The sequence below is a fragment of the Plecotus auritus genome (assembly GCF_963455305.1).
Source record: "Plecotus auritus genome assembly, chromosome: 2".
Lineage (NCBI taxonomy): Eukaryota > Metazoa > Chordata > Mammalia > Chiroptera > Vespertilionidae > Plecotus > Plecotus auritus.
This window is the reverse complement of record NC_137771.1, coordinates 221,912,019-221,929,018: the sequence shown is the minus strand read 5'-3', so window position 1 is coordinate 221,929,018 and position 17,000 is coordinate 221,912,019. Positions and strand designations below refer to the sequence as shown.

The following is a 17,000-nucleotide window of genomic DNA, read 5'->3' as shown; positions in this document are numbered from 1 at the left end:
AATTCTCTCCCCCTTTCTCCCTCTCTCTAAAAATCAATAAAAAATTTTTAATACTTAAAAATACAGAAATAAATGAGTTGTAACAAAGCCTAAGGAATCTCCCCAAAGTAAAGCATGTAGAAACCAAAAAAGGATCAAAAAAGTAAGAAAAATATCATTAGGAGTATGTGAGAAAACCAAGAGATTTAAAACCCTTGCCCAGCCAGTGTTGCTCAGTGGCTGAGTATTGACCTATGAACCAAGTCACGATTCAATTCCTGGTCAGGGTACATGCCTCAGTTGCGGGCTTAATCCCTAGTGCAGGGGGTAAGAGGGTAGGGGAGGCATGCAGGAGGCAGCCAATCAATGATTCTCTCTCATCATTGATGTTTCTCTCTCTCTCTCTCTCCCTCTCCCTACCTCTCTGAAATTTTTTTTAAAAAAATTTTTTTTTAAAGAAAAACCACCACTAGAAAGTTTCCCCCCAGCTCTGCTCTGATCTACTGACCTTTGCTCTGGGCACCCTATACTGTCAGGTATGTGTAAGCAAAAGGGCCTCCTTAGACAGCCCCCGTCCCCCCAGACATCCCCCTCCACACCCCACTTCAGGGCTCGTTCCCAGTCTGGGCGGGGATGCCCAGGACTGACCTGTCAGACACATGCTCTACCTGCCCACAGGGAACACCATGAGTGTTTGATGCAAAAGCTCAAGATGAACACAGAAGAATAGAGTTGGGTTTTTTCCAAATAAATGAACCAGTTCCTTTTGAAAATTTCACGAATTTAAAAGGGGCATAAATAGGTGTGGACAAACTCTTCTGGAAAGGGCTGGGCAATAACCAGCTTAGGCTCTGCGGGCTGTCCTTCCCGCCAGCTCCCCACTCCGCTGCAGAGCAGAGCCGACAGACCACACACCTGAACGAATAGGTGTGACTGCACCCTGTAACGTTTCATTTATGGACACAGGAATTGGAATTGCATATGATTTTCAGGTAGCACGCAGTATTACCTTTCTTTTGATTTTTTACAGCCATTTAAAACTGTGAAAACCATTCTTAGCTCGGAGGCTGTACAACCAGGAGCGGACAGGATCTGGTCTGCAGGCCAGTTTGCTGACCAGTCTTAAGACACGACGTTAACAAGACCAAACCTAAATTTCTCCTAAAACCAAGAATCTCAAAGCAGGTTATTGATGAGAACACCCCTGGGCCCAATGCCGTGCTAACAGGCAGGCCCCTCCTGCAGGAGGACCATGGCCCGGGCAACCCCCTCTACCCTGGGGACCCGTCGGCCCCGGGAACCCCATTTCACCCCAGGCACCCCCTCCGCCTGAGCACCACCCCTTGCTCCTGAACTAGTTTTGTCCCTGACCCCTCGCTTGGGGCTGCTCCTGTGGGAAGCGATCCTGAGCACGGACGGCACAAACAGCAGTTTTCAGATCAAAGTAAAACAAGGCACTTGGGAAAAATGTGCGGCACTCCGGCTCTGACACACAGAACGATTTGTTTCCACGTACCTCACAAAACCCCACACCGAAGAACTTTTTCTTCAAATCCAAGAGTGAACTGTTCAGTCACAAACAGTACACTCATCAAACACGGTTTTGCTCAATGTATTCTGAAATTAGTTCCACATGTTGCTGCTAAACATTTCCAGAAGCTGCAAAAGCTCATCTTTATTGATTGGTGATTTAATTCAGCTGACACCTGCTCTTTGTGACATGTGCGCAAGGTTCAAATCAATCAATGCACATGTCCTCAACCATTTCCCTGTAGAGCTCCCATATTCTACGTTCTCACGTCCTGAAAAAGCCCACTTCTCCGCTGTGTGTCCGCCAAGCCTGCACGCCTGCAGCTGAGCAGGAGCCCTCTGCGTGGGACGGACACATGCCAGGCTGGGGGAGGAACTGAGACTCCATGCTGCTCAGGTTGATGGCCCGCGTGGGGAGCGGCGACGCAGACAGTGCAATCCACCCTCCAGAAGGACCGCTGACAGGAAAATGCAAATGCCCCTCACGCTGGTGTGAAACCATTTGTATGGATTCCCCTGGAAGGAAGTGTGCCCGGCATGGGTGGCATTATGGGAAGAGCAGAAAAACCAACCAGTGCCAGGGAACAGGCTCATACGTCCTCCACCATGAAGATGAAGTGCTTCCAGGCACCGAGCTGCTCACCTGTAGTGTCTCCCCCATCCGGCTTCCCTGCAACCAGAGGATGCTCCAGACACCTCTGCTCAGCGACAGAATGTTCTAGAGCCCAGGACACCCTCAGTTACTGGGCCAGCCCAGGTGTCTGGGGAGCTGTATGGACCTCACTGCCACCAAACGGAGTGGGCAGTGATGTGCCCCTTTTTTCCTCAAAGGGGCTGCTGGCAAGGAGGGGACAAGTTAAAGCTACTACTCTGCTTCTCGAGGCCAGAAGCCGTCACCAGGGCTAGGACGAGCCACTCCAGGACGCCTCCCCGGCCTTCACCTTCTTGGTCTGCCCGTTGGGCCCAGGGGGCGGGTTCTTATGCCTCTTCTTCCGAAGCTGCTGTTGCAGCCTCTCCTCTTTCTTCTTCAGGTAAGTGGTCACGTTGTCAAAGGTGGCCTTGTACAGACTGCTAAAGCCCTCGTCCACACCAGCAGAGCCTGTGCGGGAGGAACAAGAGTAGATGCCCCGTGGGACGGTGACACAGGACATCATAGGACGATCTGGTGGGCCTGCCAGGCCCTCCTGCAACAGGGAATTCACCCAGCAACCACCCAGTCTCTGTGGACTTCTGGCACCTTCTCCAAGGTGACTCTCACGAGGTGCCCCACTGGTAGCCACACAGCTGGATCTCAGACTCACTTCTAAGAGAACACAAATTTCTGATATTCCTGAGACCCCCTCGCCTGGTGGGAACTCCACAGGGCCCGTCAGGGATCCGCAGGCCTGTGCCCCACAGGCATGACCTTCATCTGCCCCGCAGGAGTGACCTCCCAGCTCCCTCGGCTCCCCTACCCTTCGGTGATTTTCAAGGTCAACTCACCTTCCCCGTGCTCTCTCCAAGCTCCCCCCGACCTGCACTGCAAGCAGGTGGTTTATCTGCAGAGCCTCTTAGAAAAATGAAGCTCAGCTGGGGCCCAGCTGCATGAGGTGATCTCAGCAGGACGTGCAGGCCCGGCCCCAGCAGCAGGGACAGCATGTGCCAGGCGGGGAGGGGCCTGTTAGTGATGCTTCCACCTGGGTCCCCGAAAGTCCTGCTGCAGGTCCACTTTCCCAGAATGGCCCTCAAAAATCCAAACAACCCCAACCCTTCAACCCTAAGAGAAAGGATGGAATTTAACCCTGGGATCAGAGCCGACGAGCATGGAGAATGCTTTGCATGGGGAACGCTTTGCATGGGGAATGCTTCGCATGCACATTGAGATCACTGCTCCTGTAAAGAGACTCTGAATCCATGCTAGGCCCTCTCTAGAGCTCCCAGGAACCCAGACTGGCTTTGCAAGATGTCTTCTGAGCATCAATTTTGTGATTGGAATGAAGGCACCTGAATTCCAGTGCTGAGCTACAAATTCCCCTTCAGACACTGTCGCTTCAAGTCTCTCCCCAAGAGAAGCAGAAGGGAAAACAGCCAAGAGCTGTGTGACTAGGGGTCTGCCTTCTACCAGTAAAGACAAATGGGGTCTCACTCTACAACAGGATCCCAGCGCAGCCACCTCAGCGCTTGCTGTGGGCCCTGTGACTGACAAGGCTCAAGGAACCCACAGCCTCGCCGCCCTCACTGAATGCAGAGGCTGGTAGGGGGACCGGTCTTCTCCCATTGCTCTCCCCTCTCCCCTCAGCCTGATGTTCTTGTGAGCACCTGCCCTGGGCTGTGAAAACCCTCAGCGAGTCAGCAACCCCGGAGATTGTCCTCACACCTGACCTCCTGGCCCAGAAACGGCACGCACTGTGGGGCCGCTCAGTGCCACCAGCTGGGGCCTTTGGGTGGCTCCCACTCCCTCTGGCGGCCATAGGGGCACTGGCCCTGCCTTCGGGCCTGCCACCCCAGCTCTGAAGGCAGAAAGGCGGCAGCTGCTCTGACTCAGACCGCAGGTCACATGCAGCTCAGCTGTCCTGACGGTCAAACCTGGTTAGTCACACCGAGCATTTCTGCCCGGGTGTGGGTTACCTCCTCGGTGCCCCCGACAGGGACACACGCACACCCCACACGCCCTATATTCTCACAGCTTCCTACTGTGCACCGCGTCCTAGAATCTGCTTTGTCGGATGTCACCCTGAAACACAGGCCGCGCCCTCACCTTCCAGCATGGCCCAGTGCCCGCGGAGCTGAGTGCAGACTGTCTTCACCGTGGCATCTTCAGGCACAGGCTGGGAGGCAAAGGGAAAACCTGTATCAGAAGGTGCTGCCGGCACAAGAATGGGCAGACCTGCCGGGCCTGGACTGCGGGGCCTGGAAAGAGACACTGTGAATCTTTACAGGAGACCAGGTGAAGCCGGCTCACCAAACATGGCAGCCACATCTCATCAGGATAAAACCCACGACATGAGGGCTGCTGGCACCTCACGTACTGGCTTGTTGGGTGTGACTTTATCCACGAAACCTGGCAGACCTGACAGGTACCAGCTGGTGGCATTCTGTTCTCTGCCACTTTCCAGATAAAAACCCCTGAAAGGTTCAGTGGTTCCTGTGGACACTCGGCCAAGCGAGCGTCTGTGAAGGATGGGAAAGGCACGCTTTTCCGATCCTTCCCCACGGCCGTCCTGCCAGACACGGGACAGGAAGGAGAGGACGCCCCCACTTTAAGGATGTGGGGCCGACTCAGAGAAGGTGCGGGGTTCACTCGCCCACAGCCCACATACCTTCCTCCAAACCCAGAGGCTCCTCTAACCAGTGGGGCCACTGCCCCAGGCGCAAGGCCATGCTAAGCTGCAAACTTAAGGACGACACACCAAGTATCAGCTTCTCTGATTAAAAATAATAATTTTAAAAAAAAGTGTGACCGCTGCAGGCTCAGGACACTGGACAAGCTGGCCGAGTACCCAGCTCCCTTCCCCAAGGTCACAAGTCCTATGACCGCCCACCCAGGATACACCCTCTGGCATCAAGGCTCGATCAGCAGAAAGGTATGAGAGCTGTGGCCCTGCCCCCACCCCAGGCTCAGGGGACAGCAGGGGCCCAGCACCACTCACCTGCCACTGGCCGTCCACAGGCCTGCAGAGCACGAGGGGGGCTTCCCGGCAGTCCTGCAGCACCCACAGCCCCTGGCTCTCCTCGAAAGCAACGTCCCACACTCTGTGCTGGAAAGCCAGCTGCTGCTTGTAAACCAGCTGCTGCCTGGGGGCCTCCAGCTGGAAGATGTAGACCACAGGGACACTTCCCGCGAGAAAGAGAGGGCGATTGGTTACAACTCCCACAGCCCACACCGCCAGCAGCTCAGCCTCAGCCCGGGCCTGCCCCAGCCAGGGACACGGTCCTCGCCAACGTTTTGGTTGCAACTGCACAAGACCCTGAGCTAGAAGCACCCAGCTGAGCGCTCCCAGACCCTGAGCCACATTCTGTGAGGTAAGGAACATCGGAGTCACCAAGTCCTGGGGTCACTTGTTACACAGCAAGGACAACCAATACAGAACCAGGCTGTTGCACCTGCAGGCAGCAGATAGGACACTTCCTAGAGACACTCTCACCTTCTCTAAACCTGTATCCTTATTTCTAAGATTAGAGGCCTGGTGCATGAAAATTCATGCACTGGAGGGGGGTTCCCTCAGCCCAGCCTGCCCCCTCTCACAGTCTGGGAGCCCTCAGGGGCAGGATGCGACCCGGCGATCAGAGGAAGGTGACGCCCCCATCACACCTCTGCTGCTGCCACTGCCGGCAGTGCAAGCCTCAGCCCGGCCCTGGTTACCTGAGCCTCTGGTGGCCCTGGGCGGCTGGGCGGCTGGGCAGCAGCCATCCAAGGCTTGCCTGCGCCTCAGGCATCAGCTGAGCAGCCGCCATCCAAGACTTGCCTGCACCTCGGGCCAGCCCTGGGCGGCTGGGCAGCCGCCATCCAAGGCTTGCCTGCACCTCAGGCATCAGCCGGGCAGCCGCCATCCGAGACTTGCCTGTACCTCGGGCCGGCCCTGGGCGGCTGGGCAGCTGCCATCCAAGGCTTGCCTGCACTTTGGGCCGGCCATGGGCAGCTGGGGGACTGAGGGGACTGGGGGACTCCAGAGGCAGGCACACACCTGCCGCCCTGGTGGGGCTGAGAGTACCGGGCACCGCCATCTTGTGGCTGTGCGTGCTGCCATCTCTGAGGGCATGACAGTCAATTAGCATATTCCCTCTTTATTAGATAGGACAAGCTAAGATGCCCTCCCTAGACTTGTTATGAGGACAAGTGAGAAGCAGAGCACAGAGAAGATGCTCAGAAGGAAGCAGCTAAGGGCATGTGCTACCTAATCCATCTCACCAACCACTGGCCTTCAGGTGGGTCTACCGAGACCACTCTCAGTGGGACTGACTGAGGCAGACTCTACCACAATCGACCCTTAGGTGAGATTGATCACACACAAAAGACCCGTCCGAGGCCTTGCTGTCCATTAAGCCAGTGGATTTAAATAGCTTGTAAAAGACTGCTTGCTTATAGAACCCTCACCCACACGCCACAGCAACTTCAGAAAGGGAGACACATACCCAGCCCCCACAGGGAGCTGTGGTCCCAATACACCAACTAAAACCTCCCGATTTAGGAGAAAGAATGTGGGGCCAATGGAACAATCCATGTATTCCCTCCCTCACAGGCTGGAGGGGACCAGAAGCAGTGAGCTTACCAATCACACAGCAGCGCCACACAGCTGTCCCGGCTCCAGTAAGTGATCCTGGATGCGGCAAACCTCTGCAAGGAAAGCAGCAGCTTAACGGCACATCAGGGACCAACGCCGGCCTGTTCCGCTCCCACTGAGCACGCTCTGCAAGACTGAGTTCCCACACATGGTCCCAGATGAGAGAAAAGACAGTGCTAGAACTTTCTGCAAACTACTGAGGGAAAAGAAAGACAAGGGCTTGCCCAGCCGGCACAATTCAGTGGTTGAGTATTGACCTATGAACCAGGAGGTCACGGTTTGATTCCCGGTCAGGGCACATGCCTGGAGTTGCAGGCTTTGATCTCCAGTATGGGGTATACAGGAGGCAGATTCTCTCTCATCATTGATGGTTCTCTCTCTCTCTCCCTTCCTCTCTGAAATCAATAAAAATATTTTTAAAAAAGAAAAAACAAAAGAAAGGTAAGGGCTGATTTCCTGTTTCACAGTAACGCCAACATGCCGGCACGTGGCAAAAGCCTCTCGGTGGTCTGGCCCTCCCTCCGGACAGTAGAATGTCTCCAAAGCCAACGGAATCGGTCAAAAAGCAAGAACGAAGGGAACAGAGAACACAAGTGGAAAAGGGGATTGTTCAGTACAGACACCACTGCCCTACAGGTGCCCACACGTCCAGCAAGGATGAAACACTGGGCACCAGTCAGAAATAGAAAGGAAAGGGCCTGGCATCCACGAGGCCAGAGCAGGCCAGGTGCCTGAGAGGCAGGGTTGCCCCCGGTCCTGCAGGCCGGCGCACCAGCAGGCTGGTGTCACCTTTAGAAAGAGCTCACATCAACCTCGCTGCTGCAGCATCAGGTTAAGTGAGGGCACACACGTGAGAAGTTAGCAGGAAAAAAATCAGGCCTGTTTGCTGCAGCTTCCACAACTGCAGGGTGCAAGCAGGAGGCGCCCGTGGGGCAGCAGAGCAGCTGGAGCCACTGGCCTGGTGGTCACTGCAGGTGCTCAGAGAGGGTCCTAGGGACCTTGGCCTGGGTCAGGCCCAGCCTGCCCCCTTTGAGGACCTGTGAGGGCAGCTGCCATAGAGTGTCTCAGAGCAGACAACAGAAATGAGAAGCCAAGCCGAGGACCAGGCAGACAAGCCCTGCACTTCACACCCAGGTCTTATCAGACATGCGGGAGAGCAGAGTTCCACATGGGGACTGCAGGGGAAAGGGCATGGTGCCCCTGGGGACAGGCAGAGGGTACTCAGCTCTGCAGGCCTGAGTAGACATGATAGCAGTCCTTCCCTCCCTCCCCACCAGGACCAGGCGGGCCTCTGGGAAGCTGGCAGGGCCGTCCACATGTGACCAACCCGGACCCTGGCTGCACAGAATAGCTCAGGAGCATCAGAGCTGGGTGCCCACAAGCACAGAATCCTAGGCATCCTGAAAGGCAGCCCACACTTTCCCCCTGAAAATCTCCTTGGCAACCAAAGACCCAGGCAACCTGAACTGGGGGGTCATGAGGTTAATCCATGACGGACAACAGAATGCTGGGTGGGTACCAGCCGGCTGCCCAGCTGATAAAACCACAGCAAGGCTCTCTGCTCTAGCCCCACTATTTTTTCCATTTCCAAGTGGATTAGAGGCCTTTCTATAATTAGTTGTTCAAATGCAAACATGGTAAGAATATAAATTATTTCCCATTTACTTGACTAGCTGCCTAGAATTTGAAATACACGATTTCGCCCAAGCTGGAAAAGTTCCAGCTGCACTAACAGCAGAGAAATGTTTCCAACGTAAAACATTTTTTTTTCTCAAGACCCGAGTGACTGGAGATACCCTGCAGGCCCCACAACCCAGACAAACTCGGTTACCTTGTCGCTCCAGGGCCCCGCTGGCTCCTGCAGGCTGGTCAGGTGACAGCAGTGTAGCTCTTGGCCACGTCTGTACTCCCAGAGCCTCAGGGTGCGGTCCTGCACACAAGGACAGGTCAGCAGACCTCTCAGGGGCATGGCACCCTCCCCAAGCACCCAGGCTTCCACCAGGTCGTGGGGATGGTAACTCTGGGACAACCAACGGCTCTTTGCTCTAAAGAGCTCATGCAAGTCATTCAGAAAAATGGGCCTGGCCAGTGTGACTCTGGTTGAGCGTTGACCTATGAACCAGGAGGTCATGGTTCAATTCCTGGTCAGGGCACAAGCCTGAGTTGCAGGCTCAATCCCTAGCAGGGGGCGTGCAGGAGGCAGCCAATTAATGATTCTCTCATCACTGATGTTTCTCTCTCTCTCCCTCTCCTTCTCCCTTCCTCTCTAAAATCAATAAAAATATATTTTTAAGAAAAAAAAAAAGTTTTTTAAAGAAAGAAAAATGGGTAGCCACACACAGCAAAATGAGCAAAGGACACATGGCAACATGATGTCACATGCCAGACTATATTCAGGACGAGTATGCACACACATGAGCATACACATGCATAAACACATGGGCACATCAATGATCAGGCATTTGCACAAGGAGAAACACATGGGGATACTGAGCATGTGTGTGTCAGCAGCAGTGGCGACCAAATCCAGGTCCCTATAAGACTCAGAAAGGGTTCCTCTACCAACTGTTTGAAATGAGATCACGATGTTCTTACAGATGTAACAATAGCCCTTAGAACAGACTCCCTGCACAAGACCCTCTAGCTCCGTGGTCGGCAAACTACAGCTCGCGAGCCACATGCAGCTCTTTGGCCCCTTGAGTGTGGCTCTTCCACAAAATACCACGGCCTGGGTGAGTCTATTTTGAAGAAGTGGCATTAGAAGAAGTTTAAAAAATTTGGCTCTCAAAAGAAATTTCAATCGTTGTACTATTGATATTTGGCTCTGTTGACTAATGAGTTTGCCGACCACTGCTCTAGCTCTACACACACAGACCTGTATATACACACACACACACCCAAGTTCACAGCCACAGCGGGAGCAAGGCCAAGCCAGCTCTAAAATGCAGAAAACAAGCACCACCTAGTGGCCGGCCACCATTGAAAAAGAACACTGACTTCCAAACCACGACTGGGAACAAAGGACAAGCTCTTGGCTGCGAGCATGGCTCCTGCTCGGTCACTACAGAGGAACCCAGAGGGGCCTGTGCGGAGTGGCACTCACCCCAGATGAGGACAGAAGCAGCTCAGGGTGGTCGGGCACCACGAAGATGCAACTCACGAACCTGCAGCAGAGAAGCAGAGTGAGCCGGTGCTGCTGTGACCTCCGCACGACGCCTGTCACCTCAGAGACAAGCCTCTGCTCCCAAACCTCTGACCTCCAACAAAACCGGTGAGTAACGTGTAACTGGTGATGGCCGTGTGGATAGTGACGCGGAGGCTGGGAGCTCGCTGGCCGTGTATTCTCAGGAACCCAACAACACAACGGCCTCCACCAAGGGCGGCCCCCAGACCCAATGAAGCCCGGCCACCCTGCTGGACAGACCCATGTGTGCTCCTCTCAGCTGCCTGCACACAGTACCAGCCGCCTTCCATGCCGGGGGGAGACATGGAAGACAGTGGGGGATGGAGGAGCAGCAACACTGCCCAGAGGCCAGGCTCAGACCGGCCTGAGGAACCACCTCTCCCCAGACACCCAGCTCAGGGCAGAGGGAGACTCACTCAGTGTGGCCCAGGCAGAAGGACTCACTGCCCAGAGGCCAGGCTCAGACCGGCCTGAGGAACCACCTCTCCCCAGACACCCAGCTCAGGGCAGAGGGAGACTCACTCAGTGTGGCCCAGGCAGAAGGACTCACTGCCCAGAGGCCAGGCTCAGACCGGCCTGAGGAACCACCTCTCCCCAGACACCCAGCTCAGGGCAAAGGGAGACTCACTCAGTGTGCCCCAGGCAGAAGGACTCGATGTTGTGCGGTGCCAAGGCCCAGCTCACCCGGATCTTCTCGTCCCGGTCAGCGGTGAGGACGTAGCGGTCGTCAGGACTCACGGCCTGTGCGAGGGGTGAGAAAGGACAGATCCAGTCACAGGACAGCCAGAGCCACTCCCCTCCACCGCCACCCCTGAGACCTCTTATCTCCAGCCCCCATTCCATATCCATGAAGACACCATCTCAACACAATTCCTTACTGCCACCCATGCCTTCCAGTCTCCAGCACCCGAGTCACCTTCTTCTCCCTCCTATTTCACAGTCGCCAAGTCCTGACTCCCCCCATAATACCTACGTGTCCCCGTGGGAACCCACCCCAGTTCCACCACCCATGGCTACAGCCCAGCCCTCACTGGGACAGCTCCTGGCTCAGGAGTTGGGAGGACACCATGGAGATGCCTGTGAAGCATGAAGGATGAACTCTGACCTCGTGACTGCACCCCTCCACCGCATCACCCTGACCTGGGCTGACCTCACGTCCGGAACCACCCAGCGCCTTCCTCACTCGCCCTGCTGTCAGCCTCACGTCCCTGAATCCCAATCCTCCTGCTCATATATCTGCAGAGGGCTGTCCCTGCCACAGGAGGACCCGCACCCACCCAGATGCTCAGCGCAGACCCCCGCCCCACCTGAGCCCGACCACAGCAGAGTTAATAAGCACTTCGACCACCACATACCACATCCAGCAGCATCGACAGGTGCCCAAGTTCAAGTTTGCCGCCTTCGTTCGGCTCCAGCACTGAAAAGGAGTAAACGTCCCCAGACTTGTCTGCCACCAACACCTTCTCCTCAGAGGCCGTGAACGTCAGAGCCGTGCACCTCCTCACCACGGTCCTAGGAGGCCAGAGGGATGCCCAAGGTTGGCTGACGGACTGACACAGGTCAATGCAAGATCCTGCAACAGACCTGCAAGCCGTGCGCCCCCAGCACGTGGAGCTCAGATGTGAGCTTGAAATGGAAACTGAAGCCTAAAGGAATTATGACCCCAACACACCATCCAAACAGGCCCCTGTGCTTCTCAGGAGCACAGGGACACAAGGACAGAAAGGCCGGAGGAGGCCGCCCAGGCATCGCTGCCAGAGGAACCAGCAGGCCTGAGGACCGCAGGAGGAGGCCCAATAAACATGGTAAAAACAATGACGAGAGACAATCAGGCTCTGGGGAAGATTCCTCACAATTCTCCCAGCCCTGTGATTTCAACAATGGCTGTGTCCATTCTAATAGGCCAATTAAGCAGCTATGACATCCCAGCCACAGCGCTCTGGAGGAGCAGCTAGGACAGTCCTCCAGGAGCGCTGGGCTGGGATCCAAGGAGCTCAGCCACCCCAGAGAGAATCCAGCCCCACCTTCACCCCACCCCCCACGCAGCACCCCTCCCACCCAGCTTCTGCCAGACTCCACATCATGTCCCTTTGTCTTGCACCAGATGGCGGCTTTCAGCTGCTCAGGCTAAATTGGGCCTGGCAATGATTCCAGGATGCAGCTGAGCTTCACAGAGTAGGTTTAGGGGTTTGGGTCCAGGGGAGTCAGGTAACAGAAGGGAGAGGAAGGGCAGGTCATAGGACAGGACAGTTAGGAGGCCTCTGGGCTTCCCCAGGGGAAAGTACCCTGGGGAAGGCAGAGGCCACAGCAATCTTCCACCTACACAGGGTCTCCTACACAGGGTGTCCTATGCAGGGTCTCCTACACAGGGTCTCCTACACAGGGTCTCCTATATAGGACCTCGTATACAGGACCTCGTATACAGCACCTCAGCACCCTCCCCTCACTTCATGGAGTGCCTGGGTTCAAAAGCTCTCCCACAGCACACATCCCAGCAGCCACTCTCCCCATCTTTAGACCCTGTGGGTAGAACAAACCTAGATCTGATGTCCAGAAGCTCTACCTCTTCCAGGGGCTTTTATCATTTGAATACAGGTGTTTTTTTTGGGTTTTTTTTGTTCTTTTTGTTTTTTTTTTTAAATATATTTTATTGATTTTCTACAGAGAGGAAGGAAGAGGGACAGAGAGTTAGAAACATCGATGAGAGAGAAACATCGATCAGCTGCCTCTTGCACACCCCCTACTGGGGATGTGCCCACAACCAAGTTACGTGCCCTTGACCGGAATCGAACCTGGGACCTTTCCGTCCGCAGGCTGACGCTCTATCTATTGAGCCAAACCGGTTTTGGCAAGAATACAGGTGTTTTATAAAATGGTGTGGTTTCGTGTGTACGATTTCCCATTAATACATCAGAAATATAAAATACCAAAACAGAAAACATCATGTCCTCATTTCTTATTCAAAAAACCTTGTTTTTCTGGCCTCAGTTCTGAGCCTGAAGTCCTTCTGACTTGCCCAGTTCACAGGTTCTCTGCCCTTTGTCACTCTAAACTTTACCTTGAAAAATGTCATTGCTACCCATAATTTCCTTTTCGGCTTTTCCTCAGAGCCCTCCAAGGTGAAGTTTTAAGCAGCTGCAGTAAGGACGTGCCCGCTGGAGAGCTGTAAATTCCACAGTAGGACACACTGTGTAACCCGAGGAACCAAAGAAGCTGTCCTCGCCTCCCTGGTCCCATCCATGCCCCCGACGCTGCACTGGTCAGGTCCTGCCGCACAGAAACCACAGACCTGCAGCAGACCTGCAGGGCCCGGGCTTTGAAAAGTATGGCGGCACGCAAGCGCCAGGAGCAGGCTCACCAGCCTCCAAGCCCTGAGCGGCTCTCTCCACGCTGAGCTACCGAAAGGCCATGTGAAAGTAACCGGTGTAGATGGCCTCCTCTACCACAAATGGAAACCTGAGTTCCCTAATACAGTGGTCGGCAAACTCATTAGTCAACAGAGCCAAATATCAACAGTACAACGACTGAAATTTCTTTTGAGAGCCAAATTTTTTAAACTTAAACTTCTTCTAACACCACTTCTTCAAAATAGACTCGCCCAGGCCGTGGTATTTTGTGGAAGAGCCACACTCAAGGGGCCAAAGAGCCGCATGTGGCTCGCGAGCCGCGGTTTGCCAACCATTGCCCTAATACATAACCAAATGAGAAGGGAGCAGGCCAGCGGGGAAGCAAAGCTCACTCCCGAGAAGCCAGCGCACAAGACACTGGTTCTTAAGAATAAAGTGTGCGCCCTAACCGGTTTGGCTCAGTGGATAGAGCGTCAGCCTACGGACTGAAAGGTCCCAGGTTCGATTCCGGTCAAGGGCATGTACCTTGGTTGCGGGCACATCCCCAGTAGGGGGTGTGCAGGAGGCAGCTGATCGATGTTACTCTCTCATCGATGTTTCTAACTCTCTATCCTTCTCCCTTCCTCTCTGTAAAAAAATCAATAAAATATATTTTAAAAAAAGAATAAAATGTGCTCCCCTCACTCACACGTACGTAAACAGGACACCAACTACCTCCTACCAGACTGTCTAGTCACCAGGTTCCATACCACCCGTGCTGTCCAGGGTAGGACAGGCACCTTACACCTGGGAGGTGGAGACAGAGCCCCTTGGGAAAGCGATCTGGGATTCTCTACCTAGATTACAAATGCACCTATCTTTGGACCAGGCAACTCATTTTTGGAACTTCTCCTACAGATAAATGAGATTTATTACGTTTGGGAAAACCAGCAGACACCAGGGACACAGGCACAGAGGGACGATGTTGTGAGAAGGCGGTAAGAGGACAGCCATCTACAAGCCAAGGAGAAGGGCCTCCGGGCAAACCCTGCCGACAACTTGATCTCACAATCCCAGCACCAGACTGTAAGGAAGAACTCCCTGGGTTTTTTACGCTGTGGTATTTATCACGGAGGCCCAAGCAGAGAAAGACAGCTACCATCCTCTGTGCTTGCTCTCACTGGCTTCTCTCTGGCTTGCTTCCCATCCTCACATCCCTCCCTCCTTCTCACAGGCTGTGGAAGCAACTCAAAACCAAGGCCAAGTGCAAGGATCCCTGTTGGAGAAGCTCAGTCAGACCCGAAGGCCCCTTGTTGTATTTACCCCAAATCCTGAAAGCACTTATCTTCTAGAATCTAAACATTGGCTAATGTCCAGGCTATTTTGGCAAGAAGATGCTGCCTACCAGGCCTTTCAAGGTAAGGATGATGTGAGTTCATAGCAGTCAGCTACAAAAAGCGATTCATTATCAATTATAACCTGCAGACATGGCAGCAAACTTTTACGTTACTCTTCTACAGGGAAACTCTAACGGCCTGTGGGGAGAACCGGAGAGAGAAGGTGGAGGGAGATTTACAATTCACTGTACATCCTATATCCTTCTGTTTAATTTGTCTTTTAAACCTTTTAAGTCATCTATTATGGTCATCTATTGCCTGATATATGAAAACACACATAAGATAAAAATGGAATACTGTTACCCGGCTTTATTTTTAACCTGAATGGAACACAGGGCAGAGTGGGTATTCCTGGCTTGTGATGTCACCTGGACTTTGGCTTTTTATTCTTCTCTTAGGAAATGAGATGAAATAAAAATTTAAAGAGCATAGCTGTCCCCAACACAAAGGGAAATTCCTTAGTCTTAGTCATTTAGTAATTCAAACATTGCAACCGGCACATGTTTTCTCTGATTATCAAGGGCCATTTAAACCATGCAGCCTCAGGGAAGACAGAATGAGGGGACAGGGGCTGACTCCGCCCTTCCAAACTGACTGGGATCAGCTTCCAGACTCCTGGCCAGCAGATAGGAGTGAGAACCATGTCCCCACCCCTGTCACAGGCCCTGGGCATACAACTGGAGCTACGTGTTAGTTGCATATTATAATCGTTACTGTCACTACTGTTATTGGCAAGCAAGTGCAAGTTGTGTGTTCAACAGGGTAATTATTCAACATTAGCATTTCATACCTGACACTCAGACATTGCCATGGTTTTGTACGGAAAAGAATCAGACGCTTACTGTCATCGGTTAAAGCAAAATAGCTGCCAGACTTGGAGAAGGTGGACGCCAGGATCGTGTCACTCCCCTTCTCCACGGGCTGTCCGTCCTCCCTGAGAAAGAAGGAGAACGGTGAGGCCTTAGCTGAGATATAAGGCTGCATTCCTCTAGGCCAGCCTTGTTCATCTTTAATGTGAACAGAGGTAGAAAAGGCCATGAGGTTCATGCAGCCAGACTATCAGACCTATAAGGGGGACGTGGGGAGGTTCAAAAGTTCTAATGTTTAAGGAGTAAAAGCTAACTGAACAGAACAATTTCTCAGTGTACACACCGAAATAAAAAGAGCTGAGGTGGAAGGACCCACATGGTCCACTCCCTCATGGACATGAACTAATCAAGACTAGAGGCAGGAGCCCAGCCGGCGTGGCTCAGTGGTTGAGCATCGACCTATGATCTAGGACAGTGGTCAGCAAACTCATTAGTCAACAGAGCCAAATATCAACAGTACAAAGATTGAAATTTCTTTTGAGAGCCAAATTTTTTAAACTTAAACTTCTTCTAACACCACTTCTTCAAAATAGACTCGCCCAGGCCGTGGTATTTTGTGGAAGAGCCACACTCAAGGGGCCAAAGAGCCGCATGTGGCTCGTGAGCCGCAGTTTGCCGACCACGGATCTAGAAGATCCCTGTTCGATTTCCGGTCAGGGCACATGCCCAGGTTGCAGGCTCCATCCCCAGTAAGGGGTGTGCAGGAGGCAGCCAATCAATGATTCTCTCTTATCACTGATGTTTCTATTTCTCTCTCCCTCTCCCTTCCTCTCTGAAATCAATAAAAATATATATTTTTTTTAAAAAGACTAGAGGCAGAGCCGAAACCGGTTTGGCTCAGTGGATAGAGCGTTGGCCTGCAGACTGAAAGGTCCCGGGTTCGATTCCGGTCAAGGGCATGTACCTTGGTTGCAAGCACATCCTCAGTGGGAGGTGTGCAGGAGGCAGCTGATCGATGTTTCTCTCTCATCGATGTTTCTAGCTCTCTATCCCTCTCCCTTCCTCTCTGTGAAATATCAATAAAATATATTAAAAAAAAAAAAAAAGACTAGAGGCAGGGATTAAATAATAATTTTTAAAAAGCTGAGCCACATGACCAATTCTAGTAAAGAAAGTCACCATATAAAATCATCACACTTGCCCTAGACCCGTGGTTGGCAAACATGCGGCTCTTTGGCCCCTTGAGTGTGGCTCTTCCACAAAATACCACGGCCTGGGCGAGTCTATTTTGAAGAAGTGGCGTTAGAAGTTTAAGTTTAAAAAATTTGCTCTCAAAAGAAATTTCAATTGTTGTACTGTTGATATTTGGCTCTGTTGACTAATGAGTTTGCCGACCACTGCCCTAGACGGTTTGGCTCAGTGGATAGAGGGTCGGCCTGCGAACTGAAAGGTCCCAGGTTCGATTCCGGTCAAGGGCACATGCCCAGGTTGTGGGCTCAATGCCCAGTGGGGGA

At 53.1% G+C, this 17,000-nt stretch overlaps 1 protein-coding gene across 2 annotated transcripts in view; it reads right to left on the bottom strand.

The window, feature by feature from the left end:
• Positions 1–433: 433 nt before the first annotated feature.
• The window catches only part of WDR4 (WDR4 tRNA N7-guanosine methyltransferase non-catalytic subunit), a 24,306-nt gene continuing 7,739 nt past the window's right edge, over positions 434–17,000 (bottom strand). The window contains exons 4-12 of one of the 2 annotated variants that reach the window (XM_080654087.1): positions 15,468–15,611; positions 11,310–11,466; positions 10,583–10,695; positions 9,874–9,934; positions 8,602–8,700; positions 6,759–6,823; positions 5,139–5,322; positions 4,247–4,316; positions 434–2,608 (exon numbers count right to left, since the gene is read on the bottom strand). In XM_080654087.1, the coding sequence (XP_080510213.1) occupies positions 2,412–2,608; positions 4,247–4,316; positions 5,139–5,322; positions 6,759–6,823; positions 8,602–8,700; positions 9,874–9,934; positions 10,583–10,695; positions 11,310–11,466; positions 15,468–15,611 (1,090 nt within the window). In that variant the 3' untranslated portion in view covers positions 434–2,411. Of the gene's footprint in view, positions 2,609–4,246; positions 4,317–5,138; positions 5,323–6,758; positions 6,824–8,601; positions 8,701–9,873; positions 9,935–10,582; positions 10,696–11,309; positions 11,467–12,491; positions 12,599–15,467; positions 15,612–17,000 lie in introns of those variants that run through there. The other variant, XM_080654088.1, reaches the window with a different exon arrangement.